This window comes from Ambystoma mexicanum, chromosome 9 (genome assembly GCF_040938575.1).
Source record: "Ambystoma mexicanum isolate Mex_15411 chromosome 9, UKY_AmexF1_1, whole genome shotgun sequence".
Classification (NCBI taxonomy): domain Eukaryota; kingdom Metazoa; phylum Chordata; class Amphibia; order Caudata; family Ambystomatidae; genus Ambystoma; species Ambystoma mexicanum.
The window spans coordinates 1,476,534,854-1,476,554,022 of record NC_090931.1 but is presented as its reverse complement, the minus strand read 5'-3'; the positions used below and the strand labels follow the sequence as shown (position 1 = coordinate 1,476,554,022).

General features: G+C 43.1%; 1 protein-coding gene across 1 annotated transcript in view; it reads right to left on the bottom strand.

Annotated features, from left to right (window-relative positions):
* Positions 1-6,873: 6,873 nt before the first annotated feature.
* The window catches only part of LOC138489242 (uncharacterized), a 289,977-nt gene continuing 277,681 nt past the window's right edge, over positions 6,874-19,169 (bottom strand). The window contains exon 3 of the mRNA XM_069616939.1: positions 6,874-17,351. Coding sequence (XP_069473040.1) covers positions 16,520-17,351 — 832 coding nt within the window. The 3' untranslated portion in view covers positions 6,874-16,519. The remainder of the gene's footprint in view (positions 17,352-19,169) is intronic.

Below are 19,169 nucleotides of genomic sequence, written 5' to 3'. Positions count from 1 at the left end.
ATTCATTCCTAGCAAGAGAGCACGATACAGGATCAAAATGTACATGTTGTGTGAAAGTACCACTGGGTATGCCTGCAGCATGAGAGTCTACACTGGGAAAGACTCTACCTTAAACCCTCCGGGCTGCCCAGCCCATTTAGGGACAAGTGAGAAGATTGTTTGGGATCTTCTCACACCATTGCTCCACAAGGGTCACCATTTGTATGTGGACAATTTCTTCACAGGAATTCCACTGTTCAAGGAATTGTACAATGTGGACACACTGGCAAGCAGTACAATCCGCAGTAACCGCAAAGGCTTCCCCCAGACAACTTGTGTGTAAGAAGTTGGACAAGGGAGCATCTATGGCATTGAGGCAGGATGAACTGTTGGCAGTACAATTCTGCTCCAAAAGGGATGTCTACATGCTAAGTAGTATTCATGATGAAAGTACTTCAGCAGTTACTCCGTGTGGGCAGACTCAGCAAGTGTGGAAGCCTAAATGCATTCTGGGCTACAACAAGTACATGGGTGGAGTAGATAAAGCAGACCAAGTGCTTCAGCCATACCATGATGAACGCAAGTCGTGCATGTGGGACAAAATGTTGGCCCCACACATTATGCATGTAGCAACAATGCTTATGTGGTGTACTATGCGGCTTCTCCACAAAACAAACTCTCCTTTCTGAAGTTTGAAACAGAAGTTGTTCAATCTCTGACTATGGTCCATGTACAAATTCCCTCCTTTCCCGAGGTAGAAGATGTGGCCACATTGAAAGGGCGACACTTTGCAGATTATGTTCCTGCCACAGCCATGAAGACACAACCTTACAGAAAATGTAAGGTGTGTACAAAACAAGGAAAGAGGAAGGATATGCGGGTGTACTGTCACCAATGCCCTTCCAAGCCTGTCCTCTACCTACACCCTTGCTTCCTTTCGCATATTCAAAGGAAAAGTAATGGGAGATCGACTGATTTCCGGGAATGCCCATCATTCCTTGAAAGGGACCCATAGGCTCTGAATTTGTGCATGTCTTACAAAGGAATGGCACTCCTGCTCCCTGCACTGGAGGTGCACCTTCAATAAAAATGCAACAGCATTTCAACTCACTTCACTTGATTTAGCGTGCCTTCGCGAGCATTGCTAGTCCTGCTCCCTCCACTTGAGGCCTGCCTTGGAAAGGCACACCACTCCCGTACCTTTCCCTTGAGGCCTGCCTTCGAAATAAACATCTGTTTAGCTCCCTCATATAAAGGTGTGACTTGCAAAGGAACGCGATTCAGGCGCCTTCCATTTGAGGCATGCCTGTGAAAGAAAATTAATTACTGATCCCTGCACTCGAAGCGTGCCATGCACAAGAAAGGAAGTCCATTGTGGTTAACTGCCCTTTGGTGTGCTTTGGCAAGCAATGCTAGTCCTGCTCCCTCCACTTGAGGCCTGCCTTGGAAAGGCACACCACTCCGGTACCTTTCACTTCAGGCCGGCCTCAGAAGGAAACGTCAGTCTAGCTTCCTCTGCGCGAGGTGTGACTTGCAAAGCAATGCAATTCAGGCTCCTTCCACTTCAGGAGCATCTTTGAAAGGAATGCCACTCCAGCTCCCTCCACTTGAGGCGTGCCTTGGAGAAGAAGGGAACACCATTCTGGTTCACTCCCCTTTGGGGTGTCTTGGCAAGGTATGCTAGAGGTGCTTACTCCACTTGAGGCCTGCCTTAGAAAGAAACATCAGTGAAGCTCCGTCTGCTTCAGGCATACATTGGAAAGGAACGCGATTCCGGCTCCTTCCATCTAAGGCTTGCCATGCAAAGAAACGCCAGTCCCTCTCCCTCTACTCGAGGGGTGCATTGGAGAAGATGGGAACACCATTTCTCTCCACTCAAGGGTTGTCTTTTGAAAATAGCACACACCACTTTGACTCCCTCCCTTGAAGTCCAAGTTTCATGAACGTGGTACTTGAACACCATCTATATGGTGGCGGTGTCTTGCGTACCTCGTACCACCCTGCCTTCTTTATTGTTTTACCTCAACTAATGTTATGTGTGGTGTAACTGAAATGTCTTCTGTGGGAATTACTTGGATACAATTGGTGTGTGAGTAAGGTAAAGCTACGTAGAACATGCAGATGTCATTTCTGTGAATGCACTTTCCCAGCACTGCAGAAATGATTAGCATGTTAGAGGGTGTGTGTTTAGTGTGGGTAAGGTTGCACATATGAATGTTTCAACATATTTGCTATGGGCATACTATAAATTGGTGTGAAAGACAGTGCCTGTAGGCCAGGTAGCCAAGTGAGCCAATGTGCACTTGCTATCAGTGTTCAGATACGATTGGAGACATGTGACATTTGAATGCAGACAGAGTTGATATACAAGTGCTGTAAAATGATGTGAAAGATAGTGGCAAAGACACGTTTGCAGTGTGAGCAGATGTCCACTTGCTGTAAGTGTGCAGATACTATTGGTGACACATTGAATGCAGACACAGTTCATATGCAAGTGCTGGAAAAAGATGTGCAAGATATTGCTAGAGACACGGTTGCCTTGTGAGCACATGTTCACATGCTATAAGTGTGTAGATACGCTTGCTCTGGCGTAATGTGATTTGGTAGAGGTGCGACTGCTGAAATGGATGCCTACTGACTGCAGACACAAAACATATATGAATGGCCAGTGATACGGTTCATTGTGACCTGTATGTATTGTGAAACCTGATAGTATGGAGAGGCCTGTTTTGTTATCATTATGGAATCATTACTCATTGTTACCCATTTAGGGATCCATTTATCCATCATTCTTTCTGATTAGTACTGATTAGTAGTGACATAATTATTCTGCCACTTTGTATGCATTTGCAATTTGAAATAGAATGAGGCCTGTTATTTGAATTGCCATGTAGAGACATGTTATATTTAGAGACACATGTAGAGATATTTTGTTATGTATTATGTATGAATTGTAGAGAGACACGCATTGAGTGTGCACTTAGAATATGCCTTGAGCTTTGAGTATAGTGCTTGGTATGAATTAATGTGTTAGGCACTACATTCGATAATAGAAAGCATGAGGCCTATGGCATTATAAAGCCCTCCTGAAATGAGACACACAGAAGCTGTTTGTTCCGCAGAGTGCAGAGAGATTGTTATGAGTTATAATGTACAAGTATTCGTAAACATTTGCTTGGCAGACAGAGATAACATGAACCTTTGTCTGAGAGGAGAGGGATGGCGGCTTTATCAGCGTGGCTGGCTGTGCTTCGCAGACAGAGAAAAGGTGGGGGCAGCACCATGAAGAGAGGGAGAGGAGCTTTGCAGGGAGAGCTTTGCATGCAGGAGGATAGAGGGAATGAATGGAGAAACAGAAATAGATGGGAAGATGGTGTATCGCAGGCAGAAGAAGGCCATGATATAGATAGGCCGAAATGTCACATTGACAAAGAACACGCAGTGATTGCAAAGTAAAGTACATGCAACACAGACATTTAGGCACGGCTCGGATTTAGAAATGCTGACACACAGAGAAACGAGGGAATGCTTAATGTAACCATGGATATGTGTACGTCATTGAACAGTATAATGAGAGGTGAGGCTGAGGGAGTTTCTAGTTGTTGGAGATGAAGATTGAAAGTAGTTGCTGCTCTGCTCTATGGGATGTTGTTGGAGATGCAGTTCTAAGATCGAGGGAGCTGACTCTAAGATGGGAGAGAGATGTTTGGTGGTGGCATAGGAGAGACGCTTGGATGACTTTGAGAGAGGAAGTTTGGGGAAACATTCTGCAGCAGAGCTGGCAGGGAGAGGCCTGGCCCTTCCTGACTGGTTGCAGAGTTAGCGGGAGAGGAGAGACAGAGCAAAACAAGAAAGAGGAAAAGGGGAGTATTGTTGAATAAGATGCGTGCATGGGGATTAGAACAGACACTCATAGAGAGCTATAGATGGGCTTACAGTCATTTCACTGCATGGTAGATTTGCACCAAAAGCATAAAAGGTGCAAATTCGAGTTTGCATTATAGTAGTGCTTGCATCATGCATTGTTATGTATGAATAAAAGTGTTTCTATTGTTTGAATCGATTCATGTGTTTTCTTTGTGTCTTATGTTAATGTGTCCATTGGAGTAAGATAGGAGTATGTTGTTGGGTGTAAGATAGGAGTAACACAGTGCACAAAGGCCCTGAGATATAAGAGCAAAGGGGGAGCATAGTGATCCATACCCCCCTAGGAGTTTGTCTAAGACTGATGCATGGTCGCCCACTAGAGGTAGGCCACAAGTAGATTTGCAGCACGGTCAGACATTATGAGACAGTATGAGAAGTGGAAGCATGTGAATGGCCTTACTGACAGCACTTTACTCTTTACTGAGAGTACTAAATAGCACTTACTGTACAAATGATTTACCCATTCTCACCCAGGTACGACACCCACGCATACAAGGTCTGCCTCTCATTGGGACACCTGTGGGAATGTGGGAAGGTAGGCCATGTGTTGTTGGCGGCGTGTTTCGGTGGGTGAGCCGAGTGAAATGTGCGCAAATTGTGTTTTTTTCGCCACATTTCAGACTTTGCTGGGGCTTGTGGGTAATACATTCTCTGCCGATTCACGCTAGTCTGACCTCTGTGGATTCCCACGGGTGTCCTCTTTTCAGAAATGCATAGGGTTCCCAGTTTTCATTGGTGGCTTGCACACCCTAGGCCCCAATCTGTATGTTGTGCACATGAGCAAAATTCCTGAAAATCTGCTGTGCGAAAAGACTTTGGGGTTACCCTTGTTTTAGGCTTTTCCCTTTGTGCCCAGATAGGTGCACCCACACATGTGAGGTACCGTTTTTGTCGGGACACCTGTGGGAATGCGGGAAGGTAGGCCATGTGTTGTTGGTAGCGTGTTTCAGTGGGTGACCAGAGTGAAATGTGCAGATATTGTGTTTTTTTCTGCCAAATTTCAGACTTTGCTGGGGCACGTGGGTAATAAAATCTGGCCCGATTCACGCAAGTCAGACCTCTATGGATTCCCACGGGTGTCCTCTTTTCAGAAATGCATGGGGTTTCCAGTTTTCCTTGGTGGCTTGGACACCCTAGGCACAAATCTGTGTTTTGTGCACATGAGCCAAATTCCTGAAAATCTGCTGTGCGAAAAGAGTTGGGGCCACCCGTGTTTTAGGCTTTTCCCTTTGCGTTCAGGTAGGTGCACCCACACATGTGAGGTACCGTTTTCATCGGGACACCTGTGGGAACGTGGAAAGGTATGACATTTGTTGTGTTTGTGTGGTTTTCACAACGTTGTGACCCATTTGCTGCTCTGCTTTGTCACACAACCCTTTAATTTCCCAAATGTGACCTACATTTAGTCGCTGCTTTAGGCACTATACACTTTTGTAACCTGCACAAGTCACCTACCCTTCAAAAGGACTGCCTGTGCTCTTTCAAAAAATGTATGCTTGCCCTTCCTCACCACATTTGTTTTCCTTATTTACACATGCTAAGTACGTCTGTTTAGGCCGTAAGCATAACACTCCTGTGTACCATGGCATGTATGTGGTATTGCTTGTTTTGTGAAACATTACAAAATTCCTAACTGCAAGAGTTGGGGAGAATGTAGCGGAGCATTGTTCTTCTCAAAATTCATAGAAGCCATTGACGTACCAGGCCAACCATGTCCACCACATACCTTTTTTTCAGTCATGTTCCCGCTTTTTCCCCAAACTGTGGAATTTTTCCCTACATAGTTGTTGCATGACCTGCGCAAATCACCCCTTCCTAAACTTGGAATTGTGTCTACTTTTCAGAAATGTATGCCTTTCCGTCCTCCCATTCAGCTTTCCTACCCTTTTCTTCCATTCCGTCCATGCATGTCCTATTGGAAAAAAAGCCAAAATCACCTACCTCTCACGAAACGGTTGATAACCATATCAGAATATGTTTTTCTGGTTTCCACTCAACCTGTTCTTGAAAGCCTGGAAAATGGGGAATTCAGCTTTGTTCCTAGCACTTACAAGGAAAAAACCAAAGGCTTCTTTGTACATCATTTTATTTGCATTTTTTGAAAAAACCCAACATTTTCTCCCTTTTTATTTATTTTCTCTGACCCCCTTACAGCAAACTACAGGTGGGAAAAAAGGGGCCACATTTGGCCGAGATATCTCTTGTAACAAAAATGTTACAAGGGATTGAATGGCGACATACCAACATCACCAAAAAAGGCCTTGGCAGTGAGGAGGCTGGGGGCGGGACCGATGGCAGTTAAGGGGTCGATCCTCAAAAAACAGTATTGAAATATTTCCTGCAGAGTGCAATCAGAGGTGGATTTAACAGTAGGACTAGTATGAGATTTTTTGTAAACTCTCATTAATTTGAATTCTGGAGCTTGTAGGCTTCCATTTAGGATGGGGAAGATAAAGCTACAATCAAATCATTTTACCACCACTTTGTCCAAACTTACCACCTATGGTTGTAGCTTTATTGGTAAAAGCAAGCGGATGCAAAATCATTAATTGTGGGAGAGATTTACACTTTTCCAGACTTTAGTGTTAAAGTGAAGAGAAAAGGCAATTTTGCCTATATTTTGCTATTTACTTTTAAAGTACTTTGTGGAAATAATTCAAATTTTCTGTAGGGGCCCTTTTGCAAAGAAGTGAAAACAGGAGTGTTCCCCTGCATGCAATTTAGGATTCAAAACAAAAATACCCCAATACTCTTTTTCATCAACCCATTTCTACAAGGATGTACACATTGTCGGGTTGGTTTATCATGTGACTTATGCATTTTTAAATTAATCTGTATAAAATTGAGTATTCTTTCTTTAATTGTTTTTGGTTTATTACAAACCTTTACAAAAGAGGTTAGCCAAGTAAGAAACAAAAACTAAATAAATGGAAAAAGAAAAGTAAAGAGAAAAATCGAATAAAAGCATTTCATTTTCATCATCATCATCATAATCATGTTTATTTCAGAGATGTGCAAAACATTCCATAAAAACAGTGCAAGAGATAAAATACATATACTGTTTCCATGGCGTTCATGCCATTCTAGTTTACCAATGAGACTCAGTAGGAATCTAAGACTCAAAGACTCAAAAGTGGCATAATTTAAAGGGTAATTGACAGTTTTATATTAAAGATTCCACATTAGGTTAACACGAATGTTATAGTAAACACGTGAGTGGACAGTCCTATGTGTTCCATATTGGAATGTCCCGTGCATTATAGTAACGTACAATTTGACTTTTATGTGTGTACCTTATATATGCCCATAATATTAAGATAATTGCATATTATATTTACTATTGCAGGCTATGCCATTTAACGGCTGGCACCTTACTGCCCTCCTAAATGGTCTATTTGTAACGATTCTAGTATATGTATTCTCTAATCCTCTAGGGCTAGTCATAAAATCATAACATTTTCATGGGGCCATCATAAAATGTTCAGCATCCATACAGATCTGCACATCATGTTATACTCCTAAGCAAACACTTTCTAATATAACGTATTTACAATCATTGGTATAAAAGTATACAATTCATAACAATAACATTATTTTCCCTATAAATCATCCCTATCACTTACATTTTCTATTAAAAAGAGAGTAGCAGCTATGGTAAGCGGTGTAAAAGTATAATTTAATATTCTGTACAAAAGGTGAGTTGTGAGCAAAGACTAAGAATTTTATTATTTTAGGTATTGAAATCCAAACTTAAATGCATATTTGTACCAACCTGAGCTGGAAAGATGTGTGGTCAAGTAACTACATTTCAGGCAAGGCTCAAATTCTGGCTTTACCGCTTAACCACAGTGTGTAATCCTGGGCAAGTCATTTCATCTCGATGTGTGTTTCCTCCCAAAATCCTTAGAAGTGATTCGGTTTGCAGAATGAGCAATTTAAAAAAAAGCCCCACTCACGATTTAATAGATGGGCAGCGCAGGGGGCAGGGCCCGCCAAGGAGTCCCACGCACACATCTTTCTTTAGAAAATATAAGGCCACGTTTATTGAACGAGATTGTGACATTCAATAGCAAAGCAAAGTAAAGATGTCAAAAAAGAAGTCTTCATGGACAATTGAAGATTATAAATAGTATGTAAACAGTATGTACCAGACAATGATGTGTAGGGGGTGGGAGGGGAGCGGCAGCCCCTCCTCCCTGCCGCCACATCCAACCAGGAGTGATACCGGGAAGGTGGAAACCCCTCAACCTGCGCTGTCTACCTCCTGATCCTACGCCCTCCTCCATGCTAGCGCACCCACACACCCTCAACCCAATTAAAATGTGCTGCAAAATTACAACAATAGAATTTTGTGCATCAAAATGTCATTTTCTAAGAAACAAAATATCCTATTCCTAGTTTTAATATTTCTCGAGGAGGAGTGGGGAGGGGTCTAGGGAAATAGCCACAGAATTCAGGGAGGTATTGTTGAGCCACACCATATTAGATGGAATAAGGACTAGGGGCCTCGTTGCTCAGCCCCTGCAGAGGAGGAGATGACATCATCCATGATTCTCCCCAGGCGGGCCAAGAAGACAAAGGGGTGTTAGGTAAGAGTGTTTGTAACTAGGAATGGTAGTCAGGTGGAGCCGATGGAAGGTGACAGGGAGGTAAAAGGTGAAAGGAGGGGTGGATAGAATAGAAAGGGGACAATGGATTAGAAGGGGGATAGGTAGATTGATATTGGCACACTATTTTTTCTGCTTCTCTTTTACTTTGTACATTTTTTTCATATCTCAATTATAGCATTATACTGAAAAAAGCTACAACACATTTCTCTTAGGGCATGATTAATTGGATTATAATCCCAGACATGTGGTAATGAATCTGCAGTATAAAGCTTTAATTTTTCATGCTTTGGCAATATATTTCCTTATGGAGATGGGGGGTGTATGGAAGATGAAGTGAGTAGTGAATGAAAGGTCAAAGTAGTGAGGGAGGTTATGGAAGGAAATAAAGGAGCCTGTGATTTTGGAAGGGATGAGCAGGTGGAAGGCGAGAGCAGATTTCCCATTTGAAAAAAATGTGTGATCCTGGGCAAATCACCTTTTGTCAGCAAAACCTGGTGAGGTGAACAGGCTGTTTCCAGCAAGTCAGACCCCTAAACACACAGCTCCAATAGCAGAAAAAGACAACTTAAAAACATGTAATATTTGTTGTAATCATGACAGCCATTAACTACTCCCTCCATAATCTCCACACCCACGCCCCACGCAGCCGGGACCATTTGACAGCCTTGCCCAAGAACCTTTTTACCTTAAATCTACCACAGAGTTCAATCCTAATAAGCATCCTTATCAGACGTTCACGTAGTCTTGCGGGTAAATGTGTCAACCCTGGTGCTAACAACCTGGGTTTGAATCCATGCTTCTGTACCTTATAAAGCAATCCAACAGACTAAACCAATCGAAGAGTGCAAATTGATTTTTCCAGATCGAGGAAGCATTTTTTGCTGAATCATGTATCTGAGAAACATGGCTTAATGGCAGCAATGTTTTAGGGTACTCCTACAGTTCTACGTTGTTTCAACGACCTATTTTTCATCGTGGTACTTTTCATCGCCAACATTTTCATTGCCAAAAACCCTATATTTTTTTTTTATTTCTGGGGGGTGTTCCCCCCCAGACCTCTCCCTTACTTATATAATCATCACCCAACTCCACAAAATACCCCCCAAAAAAATATTTTTTTAAAAATGGGTTTTTGGCGATGAAAAATGTTGGCGATGAAAAGTCCCACAATGAAAAATAGGTCAGAGGAATGCGTGTATACCATTCCTACACCCACACACAGTGGAAGTTGGGCCCCCCTGATCACAAACCTGGCCCACCCGGATTAAAATAAATGGACGGGAAGTGATCTGCGATTGTTTTGACTTGCTTTGACTCTGAGTCTCTGTATGTTTGCATTGGGCAGAGGCGTGGCTTCTATTGCTGGCTGCTGGAACAACTGCTTAAAACGTCCATTCCGCCGCGGAGCAGAAGTGGATGGGAAGTGATCTCGGGTACCGAGGGAGTCAGGTCTAGAGGATCCAAGAATCAAGAGGTGGCCTATGGAAAACTGCTGCCTGAACTTGTTCATTCCATCGCCCTCATTGGACGACCCCTAAAGGTAAAACTTCCTACTTTGAATCTCACAGTGAAAATGACTAACTTACTAACTTAGTGTGGCTGGCAGGCTGTGGGATTATATCCTTTGATCTCGGCTGCGCACGGTAAGGGTGGTCTATTCGTCTCCTCTCTTAGCGGAGACATGGAAGTGTATAGTTTCACGCCTATCCCAGATTGCGATAGGACCCCCCTCCTTTCTCAGCATCGTCTGGAAAAGGGTTATTAGAGAGGAATTTCCTAATTTTTCTGAACGGTTTATAACTAGAATCCAGTATGCCAGCCAACAAGAAGAGTTCACAAACAAAATATAATCTACAGAATCAGAAAGGCAAAGGCAACAATACTACGACAAAAACTGCTGATAATACAGCGGGCAGTGGTAGAACGAATACTAAAGTGAAAAAGCAAACACAGTTAAGCAAAGGTGTAATAACTGCCTTCTTTCCTACAAGCGCTCAGCCCGAGAAGAACTCGACGGTACTGGAAGAAATTGAACCTACGGGGCACAATGGCAGTAATCCCCAAGATGTGACCAATTATGGGTATATTGACAATAACTCTACTTGATTTATGCCTCACCATGCAAAGGGCAGGGCAATGACCCCAGCCCCATTGAAACCCCAGGAGAATAATCTTCAAGAACTGCAAGAAGTACATGCTGAAGAACACTCCCATTCTTCACTGCCCTCAGCTAAATTATCGGCCTCACCTAACCTTGCGATACATATGGCAGAGAAGGCTGCCAGAACAGCATTGGAGGTAACTGAAGACTCGTTTCCATGCTCCGCTGATGTGGTGGAACTACAATCATCAATGGCCTTTGCAATTCACTATGAAAATTCTATTAAAAATGTGCGGTCGTATCTTGGAAAATACAAGGAATGTTTCTCCATCAAATGCCACAATTGACAACTCTAAAGAAGAGGCCGATTGTAATCTATTTGAAGCAGCTCGTATTTTAGAGGAGCCTGATCTGAATATTACGGGCAATTCAGTAATATTATACTCACGGAAACAACGTCGACTGGCGAGAAGGGGGCCTCTGAATAAATGGCCATGTACGGTTGCCTCTCCACTCCCTGAAACTGCTCTAGCGGAAAAATGCACAAAAAAAGCTAAAAAGAAAAAAAAGAGCACCACGAGCTAAAAAACCTATTTCCAACGGAGTGGTCCGTCTGACTAGTTGGCTCATTCCTGATAAAGGTAACAAATCTCTTGATGAGGAAATACCAGAACCTAAGTTGCCACAACCCCATGATTATCCAGACAAGAATGCTTCTACCCCAAATAAGAGCCTAAGGATGGTCCCTCTGGCAAGAAAAATACCTACACCAATCTCTATAAAGAAAGTGAATCTTTCCAGGCAGCCTGGCAACCGAATTTGTATAATTAAGAACCTGTATCAAGAAAGCGAATGCAAATCGTTAACAAGATCGGAATTTTTGATCAGGTTACACTCAGTGCGGCAGCTTAGAGTACTGAAGTCGGACGATTTTGAATTTGTTGAGCCACTTAAAGGACTCAACCCGAACGAATCAGCAATTCATTGCAAGTTTTTAGCAACAGAACAATTGATATGTAGTTACAAGAAGAACCTACTGGTGGCTGATGTTGAGAGTAACGTAGACCCCGAGCAAGAAGACCCAAATTGGCCTTAGAAGGTCAAAAAGGAGGCTAAGAATGTGCTAAGTGTGCCTCACCTCGCGAAAGGGAAAGAGGTCGAGACGACAGATATTCAGAACATACTAAAGTGGCTTGCAGAATCGCTTCCAGTGGTTGTGCAAAAACATTGATAGTGCACAGTTATTTCTTGGAATTGCAGAGGTTTTACTCATTTATTCTCCCCCGCAGGCTGTCTCCCGCACATCATGAACCATACTTGCATATGCCTCCAAAAAACGTGGTTGACTTCTCCTACGATATTGAATGGTTATTTGCTATATCAGTCACTGGCAAAAAAGGGCCCACACGGAAGGCCGTATGGGGGGTTAATCATCGGAGTATCACACACTGTAAAATCATGTTGTAAAAATACCAATTGTGACGTTCACCTTATTGCTGTTGAAGTAGAAAGTTACCATGGTGGTAGTATGGAAAGAATTTTGTTAATCAGCCTATATAATCCGCCAGGGGCTAATCTGAGAGAGTGTATGCAGGAGGCCATGCATGGGGATGAGAGGACCTCAACTAATCCCCATCTAAAATCTAAGAGCTTAATTACTCACTTGATCAATGACCCTGAGGGATCATATTGGCTGAACTTTTTCTGTAGTTGGGATTTGGAAATGGTGAATGGGAGGACTTCTAGCGACTACTCTGGGAATCATACTTTGAAAAGCAGCAATGCCCAGAGTACGCTTTATTACATATTCATTAGCCCCGTAACAGCGTCCTGTGTAAAGGATATGATTTAAATCCTAATGCGTCGCTGATGAAGTCCACCATCATTTTAAACCGATGGGTAACATGCGAGTAAATCATGCTGCGACCCGCATTTGCTGGTCGGAAAGAAATATAGACAAAGTGGCACAAGCGGTGTCTGCAGAGCCTATCTTTAACTATAGTCTATTTAGGACAATGTCAGTGAGCGCTATAGAGAATTGAATCTCTTCATTAACAAGCACCCATGCTACTTCAACTGTGGGGATGATAGGAAATTAGTCTACTAAAAGTAAACCTTACGATAGATATATAAGAGACGCCAAAAGAGAACTTAGAGCGGAAATCCTTAAGGCAAAAAAACATGCGTTACACATGAGTCCTATCATTCCACCTGTAGGGCAATTAAGAATAAGTACAGATCCGGGATTAAATTAAAGAGATATTTAGAGATCACTCGATGGCAGAAAACGGTCCAAGTGCTGTGTTCCAAAAAACAAGAATTATTTGGGTACTATTGGGGGAAGCTATGGGCAATAGGAAACCTCTGCCAATTAACCCCATTGGTGCTCAACAGTGGGTGAGCTTATAGGAAAATCGCAATAGATCGGCTAGCGAAGAAGGTACAGTTGTAGTAAATCCAGCCCCGACTAGTCCTCCTTTTAAAGTGTCCTACGATTGGCAACTTTCTAAGATCAAGAGCTTAAGATCGTCTCGAGCACCAGGGCCCAACGGTCTTGCTAATAGAGTACTTAAGAGCAAGCCAGAATTGTGGGCAGGGTTATTAAAAATCCTTTTTGAAAAAGTTCTAGCTGAAGGAATAATACCTTTATCTTGGCAGACTGCCATTTCAATTCTGGTATTCAAGAAAGGCAATAAGATGGAGCCTGGCAACTACAGGCTCTTGTCTATGTTAGATTGTACAGGCAAACTTTTTGCAACACTCTTATTGAACGAGCTACAATTATGGGTAGCGAAGACAGGCATGCTCTGTCGAGTCCAATGTGGATTTAGACAGGGGTACTCTACAACGCATAAGCTTGTAATTATGGATACACTTCGCACAAGAGCTAGGACAAGTGGCAAACCACCATTGTATGCCCTCTACGTGGATTTCAAAGCAGCCTTTGATCTGGTACCTAGAGAAAATGTATGGCTAAAATTAAGAGTCTGTGGAACTGCCCTTATGGATTGCTGTATTATTTGAGGTGATTACTAAAAACACTAATGTGTCCCTCAAACTTGACTCCCAGAAGAATATGACCAAACAGATAGTACAAAATAGAGGAGTTAAACAGGGCTGCATGAAAGCAACATTACTCTACAGTCTATTTGTGCATGACCTCCCTGTGGCTATCTCAACAGTACATAACTGTCCACCGATGATCGGTTCTGCACACTGCCCGGCATTAGCTTACGCTGGCGATTTAGTTGCTCTAGATCACACATTTAGCAGTCTCCTTAGATCCACAGAAGCTCTATGGGCATATGCGGAAATCAACAGATTAATAATCAACCATGAGAAAACTCAAATGATGGTCTTCACTGGCAGAAAGATTGCTCGCCCAAGATTAATGGTCTGTGACTCAGAGATTTACTATAAGCCCCAATACAAATATTTAGGTATTGAGATAGATGTCAGGGGAGATTACATTACTTGCAAACACTCATGTATGGCTAGAACTGCCCAGATTACAGCGTTTGTGTACCAATTCACTGTTGACCATGGTGGATATACTATCTGGGGTGCGCAACAGCTATATATTCAGGTACTCGCCCCTATGGCCTAGAATCCCTTCTATTGATTGACCTAAAATGGCTATAAGTTATAGAGGGCACATTTTGGAGAACCATTTTAGGCCTCCCCTTATGTATTCCTATGGCCATAATTAGATTAGAATTGGGGCTCATATTATTAAAATCCATTGTCCAAAAAAGCGGGCTGAGGTATATTTAAATAATAAGTAACGATCCTGAAAATCGTCTCTTGACAGCTGTGTATCAAGAAACATTGAAGGAGTCAACAAATTGTTGTCTTAAGAAAACTATGGAAAGCTTCTATAGTGAGATATGGTGGACCCCTAGAAGGCAGAGCGATATTGCTGCAATGAAATTTTCATTAAACAAACGTATATGATTATGGGATTGGTTAGAAAATTACGCTAATTTTAACAGTTTAAAAAGTATCCATTTGTATCATACGTACTATATACATTTAAGAACTTGCAGCAATATCTCAACCTCTGCCCCTCAACTAGACTTAGACGATTCATTTTGCTTATGAGACTGGATCATCTACCTGTATTAGCAGTCACTGGTATTGAAAGCCAGATGCCACCATTAGATCACTACTGCCAGATATGTAAAAATAGGGAAATAATAGAGACAACTAAGGATCTATCTTTATCATATTTTTAGGAACTCACTATCTAATCCTCTCAGAGCTGAACCTACCTTCCCGGCATTCAAGCGCAAAATCAAAACCTGGTTGTCTGCCCAAGACATGCCTTGACTGTGTTCCTTGGCCCATGAGCCACAACTATATTGTTAACAGCCCTCTGCTATGTCCTTTACTGTAATCTGTACATATACTGTATTTCTTTTACAACTTGTATGATGTGTATATTCTCTCCTGATGCAATGCCTATATATTGTTTTTCTCCTGTATAATTTGTATAACTTGTATATTTTGTATAATATACAATGTCTGGTCGAAGATAGAATAGACTGTGGGAATCTCTTCTCTAAGAACTCCTAATGCTACTCGATCAGATCACAGGCCTCAGCCCATCACTACATAGTGCTGATCATGACTTGTGATTAACTGGTTGTCATATTTATCAATGAATGGTTAGGAAATGTGATGCTAACAACTGAATCTGTTTCTGGAGTGTATCTTCTTTTCTATATGAAGTGATATGAGGGTTTTGCTAAAGAATTATTTCTGTATTGTGCGTATTCTCGGTTTATATATTTTATCGTATATTTATATTTTAGTATGAATACTATTCCTTTATAATAACTATTCATTATGTAGAGTTATCAGTATGATTATGTTTATGATATGTATATGAAATATGTGTTAAGTTTATTTATAAACTGTATCACATGAAATAAATATAATATACATGGAGCTGGGCCTGCTTCCCACTAGCCACTGGACCCGGCCACGGGCCTGCTGTGGGCTAGTAAATGAATATCGAGAGCAGAGTGTGTGCAGCTAACTAGACAGGTGGGGGGCGTTAGTGACTTTGGCCAGTGACGTGTATATGATGTTCACGCATTTATAATACCACAGCACAGCAATTTGTCGCAATTTCCGAAGTAAGTGAATGATGACTTTTGGTTAGGAGTCCTACACAAAGAATGAGACAGGAGGCGGTATACTGTCGGATGAAAGAGTGAGCATTGGAGTCTTAAGTGAAGGAAAGGAAAGTTGACAGGTGGGGAGCTGGGTACTCTCAGATTGTTCTTGGCAGGCCAGGGGCCGGGCTCAAGTCGAGGGTACACGTTTGGGGACAGAGTCCCCCCAGTTCATTCAGAGGGTGGACTCACTCCCCCCCAGCTAAAAGATAAACATTGGATGGCCTCTTTGAATTAAAACCAACCTCAGGTATCAAACGGCAGACATCAGGATTGTAGGCCGGACACTTCACCACTGTATTATATAACCTGATGAAAATTAACAAACAACTAAAGGTGAAATATTAGTAGTGCATGTTCCATGGAAAACACTTGTATTGGTTCTTGGAGTTTAAAACATGCACACTTTTTAACGTTTTCAAAAACACGATTAGAAGTAAATATCCTGTCTTGGTTTTGGGTGTATGTTGATTTTATGAAAGATAAATGTCATTCGTCCTGTGCAATTTGGGTGGTTATGCAAAGCCAATTTAATTAAATGTGCATATTTCACCTTGATATGCTAATTTCTGGCGACCTCACATCCCATTGCGTTTGTTGATGAGTCCCCCCACTTTAATTTTTAGGACTTGACCCCTGGCCAGGGGGGCTGGAATGGGACTGTGGGACTGTCACTCACATCGACATGATTCACAACATTGCAGCTGCGGAGAGGCAGAGAGCTACTCGGGGTCGAACATGTCCAGGCCTTCAGTAGCGAGCACCGCTGCCTGCAAGCTTTTCACTTCTTTCACTACAGAGTTCACCTGGACACGGCACCTTCCCAATATGAGCCCAAAAACATATTCAGATGTGCGCGAGCTCTCTCTAAGACTAATAAAACAGCTTTCCAATTCCACTACGAGGGAGGTCAAAGGAGATGCAAAGGTGTCGGCCCCGGCCCACTGGAAGTCGTGGAACTCCTCGAGCGTGGTGCGGAGGCGCTCTGTGTAGTCCCGGATATTTATCAGGCATTGCAAGCACTCTCTCACAATGACGTCCAAGGTGAAAGGCGTAGGCTGCAGACCCATATAGAAAGGCTCGTGTGTACCTGCGCCTCCTGCACTGGGTGCAGGGGAGGGCAAACCGGCCTCTTCATCTTCCGACTCATCACTTGAGTTTTCATAGACGACAGGCAATTCTTCACTGGCGGCCGCTTCTCCAGCCCGTTTCTCTGCTGCACCCAAGGACATTGGTTTCAGGGACAGTTCTCCGAGCCGTTCTAGTTCTCGGGACCTTTCTCGGAGCAGTTCTAGTTCTCGGGACCTTTCTCGGAGCTGTTCTCGGACCAGTTCCAGTGCACGGGAGCTTTCCCGGAGCTGTTCTAGTCTCTGGGACCTTTCTCGGAACAGTTCTTGTCTGCGGGATCTTTCTCGGAGCAGTTCTAGTGCGCAGGAGGTTTCTCGAGCAGGCCTTATATCTGCCTCCTCCTGGAGCGCCCCCTGCCACTGCTGCAGGGTATCGACAGCTTTCAGTAATTCCGCTACATCCCGTTTAATATCTTCAGCATGGCCCCTAAAATAGAAGAAACGGGCATCAACAACCTATTTATCAGGTTTAACAAATTCACATTGAATTACATTACGCCTCAGCTGGGGCTCAGAGGTGCTCTGGGGAGCATGGTTACCATCCGCTACCTCAAGGCGGTATATATGGAGGTATTGCCAGAGCCCCTCTGATACATGAGCCGGGCATTCATACATGTGTAACGCGGCCCACACTATAGACACCGCACAGTCACAGTCCATATGGTGTAACACAGAGCTAGGGAGACACAGAACACCATCCTGGTCCCTGTTCTGTGTTCATGGACTGGAGCAGATGTGGATGAAGGACCGAGGACCTCCTGGGCTACGGGAACCCTGGGAAGAGTCAACTGCTTAACTCATGATAGACACTGCAGGGGCACAACGTCACACCACCTGCACCCCGTTTCCTGCTTACACCCACTATTGGGTGCTCTAGGTTGGTAGATGGGCTGGTTACAGTGACCGGGTGCCATCACCCATGGCATGATGTTGAGCCTGGACGTGGTATACTGGAGCAGGAGGGCAACAAAACATACATTTCGGAGGGGGGGGGGGAGGGGGCTAAGTGGTGATGGGAGGGGCCACTTCAGAAAATAGGCAGGGCAAACTTGGAGACTCCGCTGCCCCCACTGTTCTACCCCCCTCCCTGCATGGTTTAGTGTGGGGACCAACTATCAAATAGTATATGTTAAATCACAATATGCAGAGAGGCAATGGACGTCTTTCTTGAAAGTAGCAGCTTTAAAGTTTTACTACGTTTGTTCAAGTACCTTTTTCTGAACAAAGACAGTAAAACTTTAACACCGCAGTTTTCGGGGAAAGGCTTCCCTCACCTCTCTGCCTAACAAAATGCAAGTGCGCACATGCAGAGTTGCGCCTAGACAAAAATGTAGGCAGGTGCTAAGCCTTCCAATGTTGTGAGAGGCTCTAACTTCAGAGACGGCGGATGAGTGGTAAACTTACTTGTGTAGGGGCATCTAACTTCATTGCTCATTGTAATGAGACTATTCTAGTGCAACTTCAATGTTACAATCAGTTAACTATCGCCTTTAAGTCTGAAAACACCTACTTTTTGCAGATCCCGAAGGTCCTAAAACGTCTGAAAATGGCAGATGGTGTGCAATGAAAGACTCAATGTCATAGCATAACAGGACATTGCAGAGTGTGGGGCAGTACTCTGGACGGGCCAAGCGACTTCAGTGGCTGGGAGCAACAGGGGAAAACATGTAATGTTGGTTCTACCACAGTTAGTCCGCTATACTAGAATCTCTGGTGCACTGACTGGCTGGTGAGACTATGTCTGACTGTCAAATCAACTGTTATGAGAGTGGGGAGGGCCAGTGCAGCAATAATGTGAAAGTATTGGAGCAGAGGAGCACCAGGGTACACTAATTTGTCCCTACACTCAAATTTTTGCAGTTGAAGTCAGCGTGAGATTAAATTATTTGCCCGGGATCACACACTTATGCTAAACAGCGAAGCAGGGATTTAAACCACTCTGCAATTTGGGCAAAGCCACCTTCTTCCACGCTTTACTAGGAACAAATATTTAAGTTTTGGGTGTTAAGACCTTCACTAATACTGTCCTAAAGAATGTACTTGCAAAATACACAAATCGCATAGTAAAGCATCATGACAACATGTAAATGCTTATAGGAGCATGTTGGGCCAAAATAATATCAGTGTACCTTTATTTTCCACATCCTGAATGGAAAACTATAAAATGCAAAATGCAAAATATCTATTTAGCCACTTTATTTTCAGCACTTTAAGACACACAATAAAAGAAGTTGTGTCATAAACT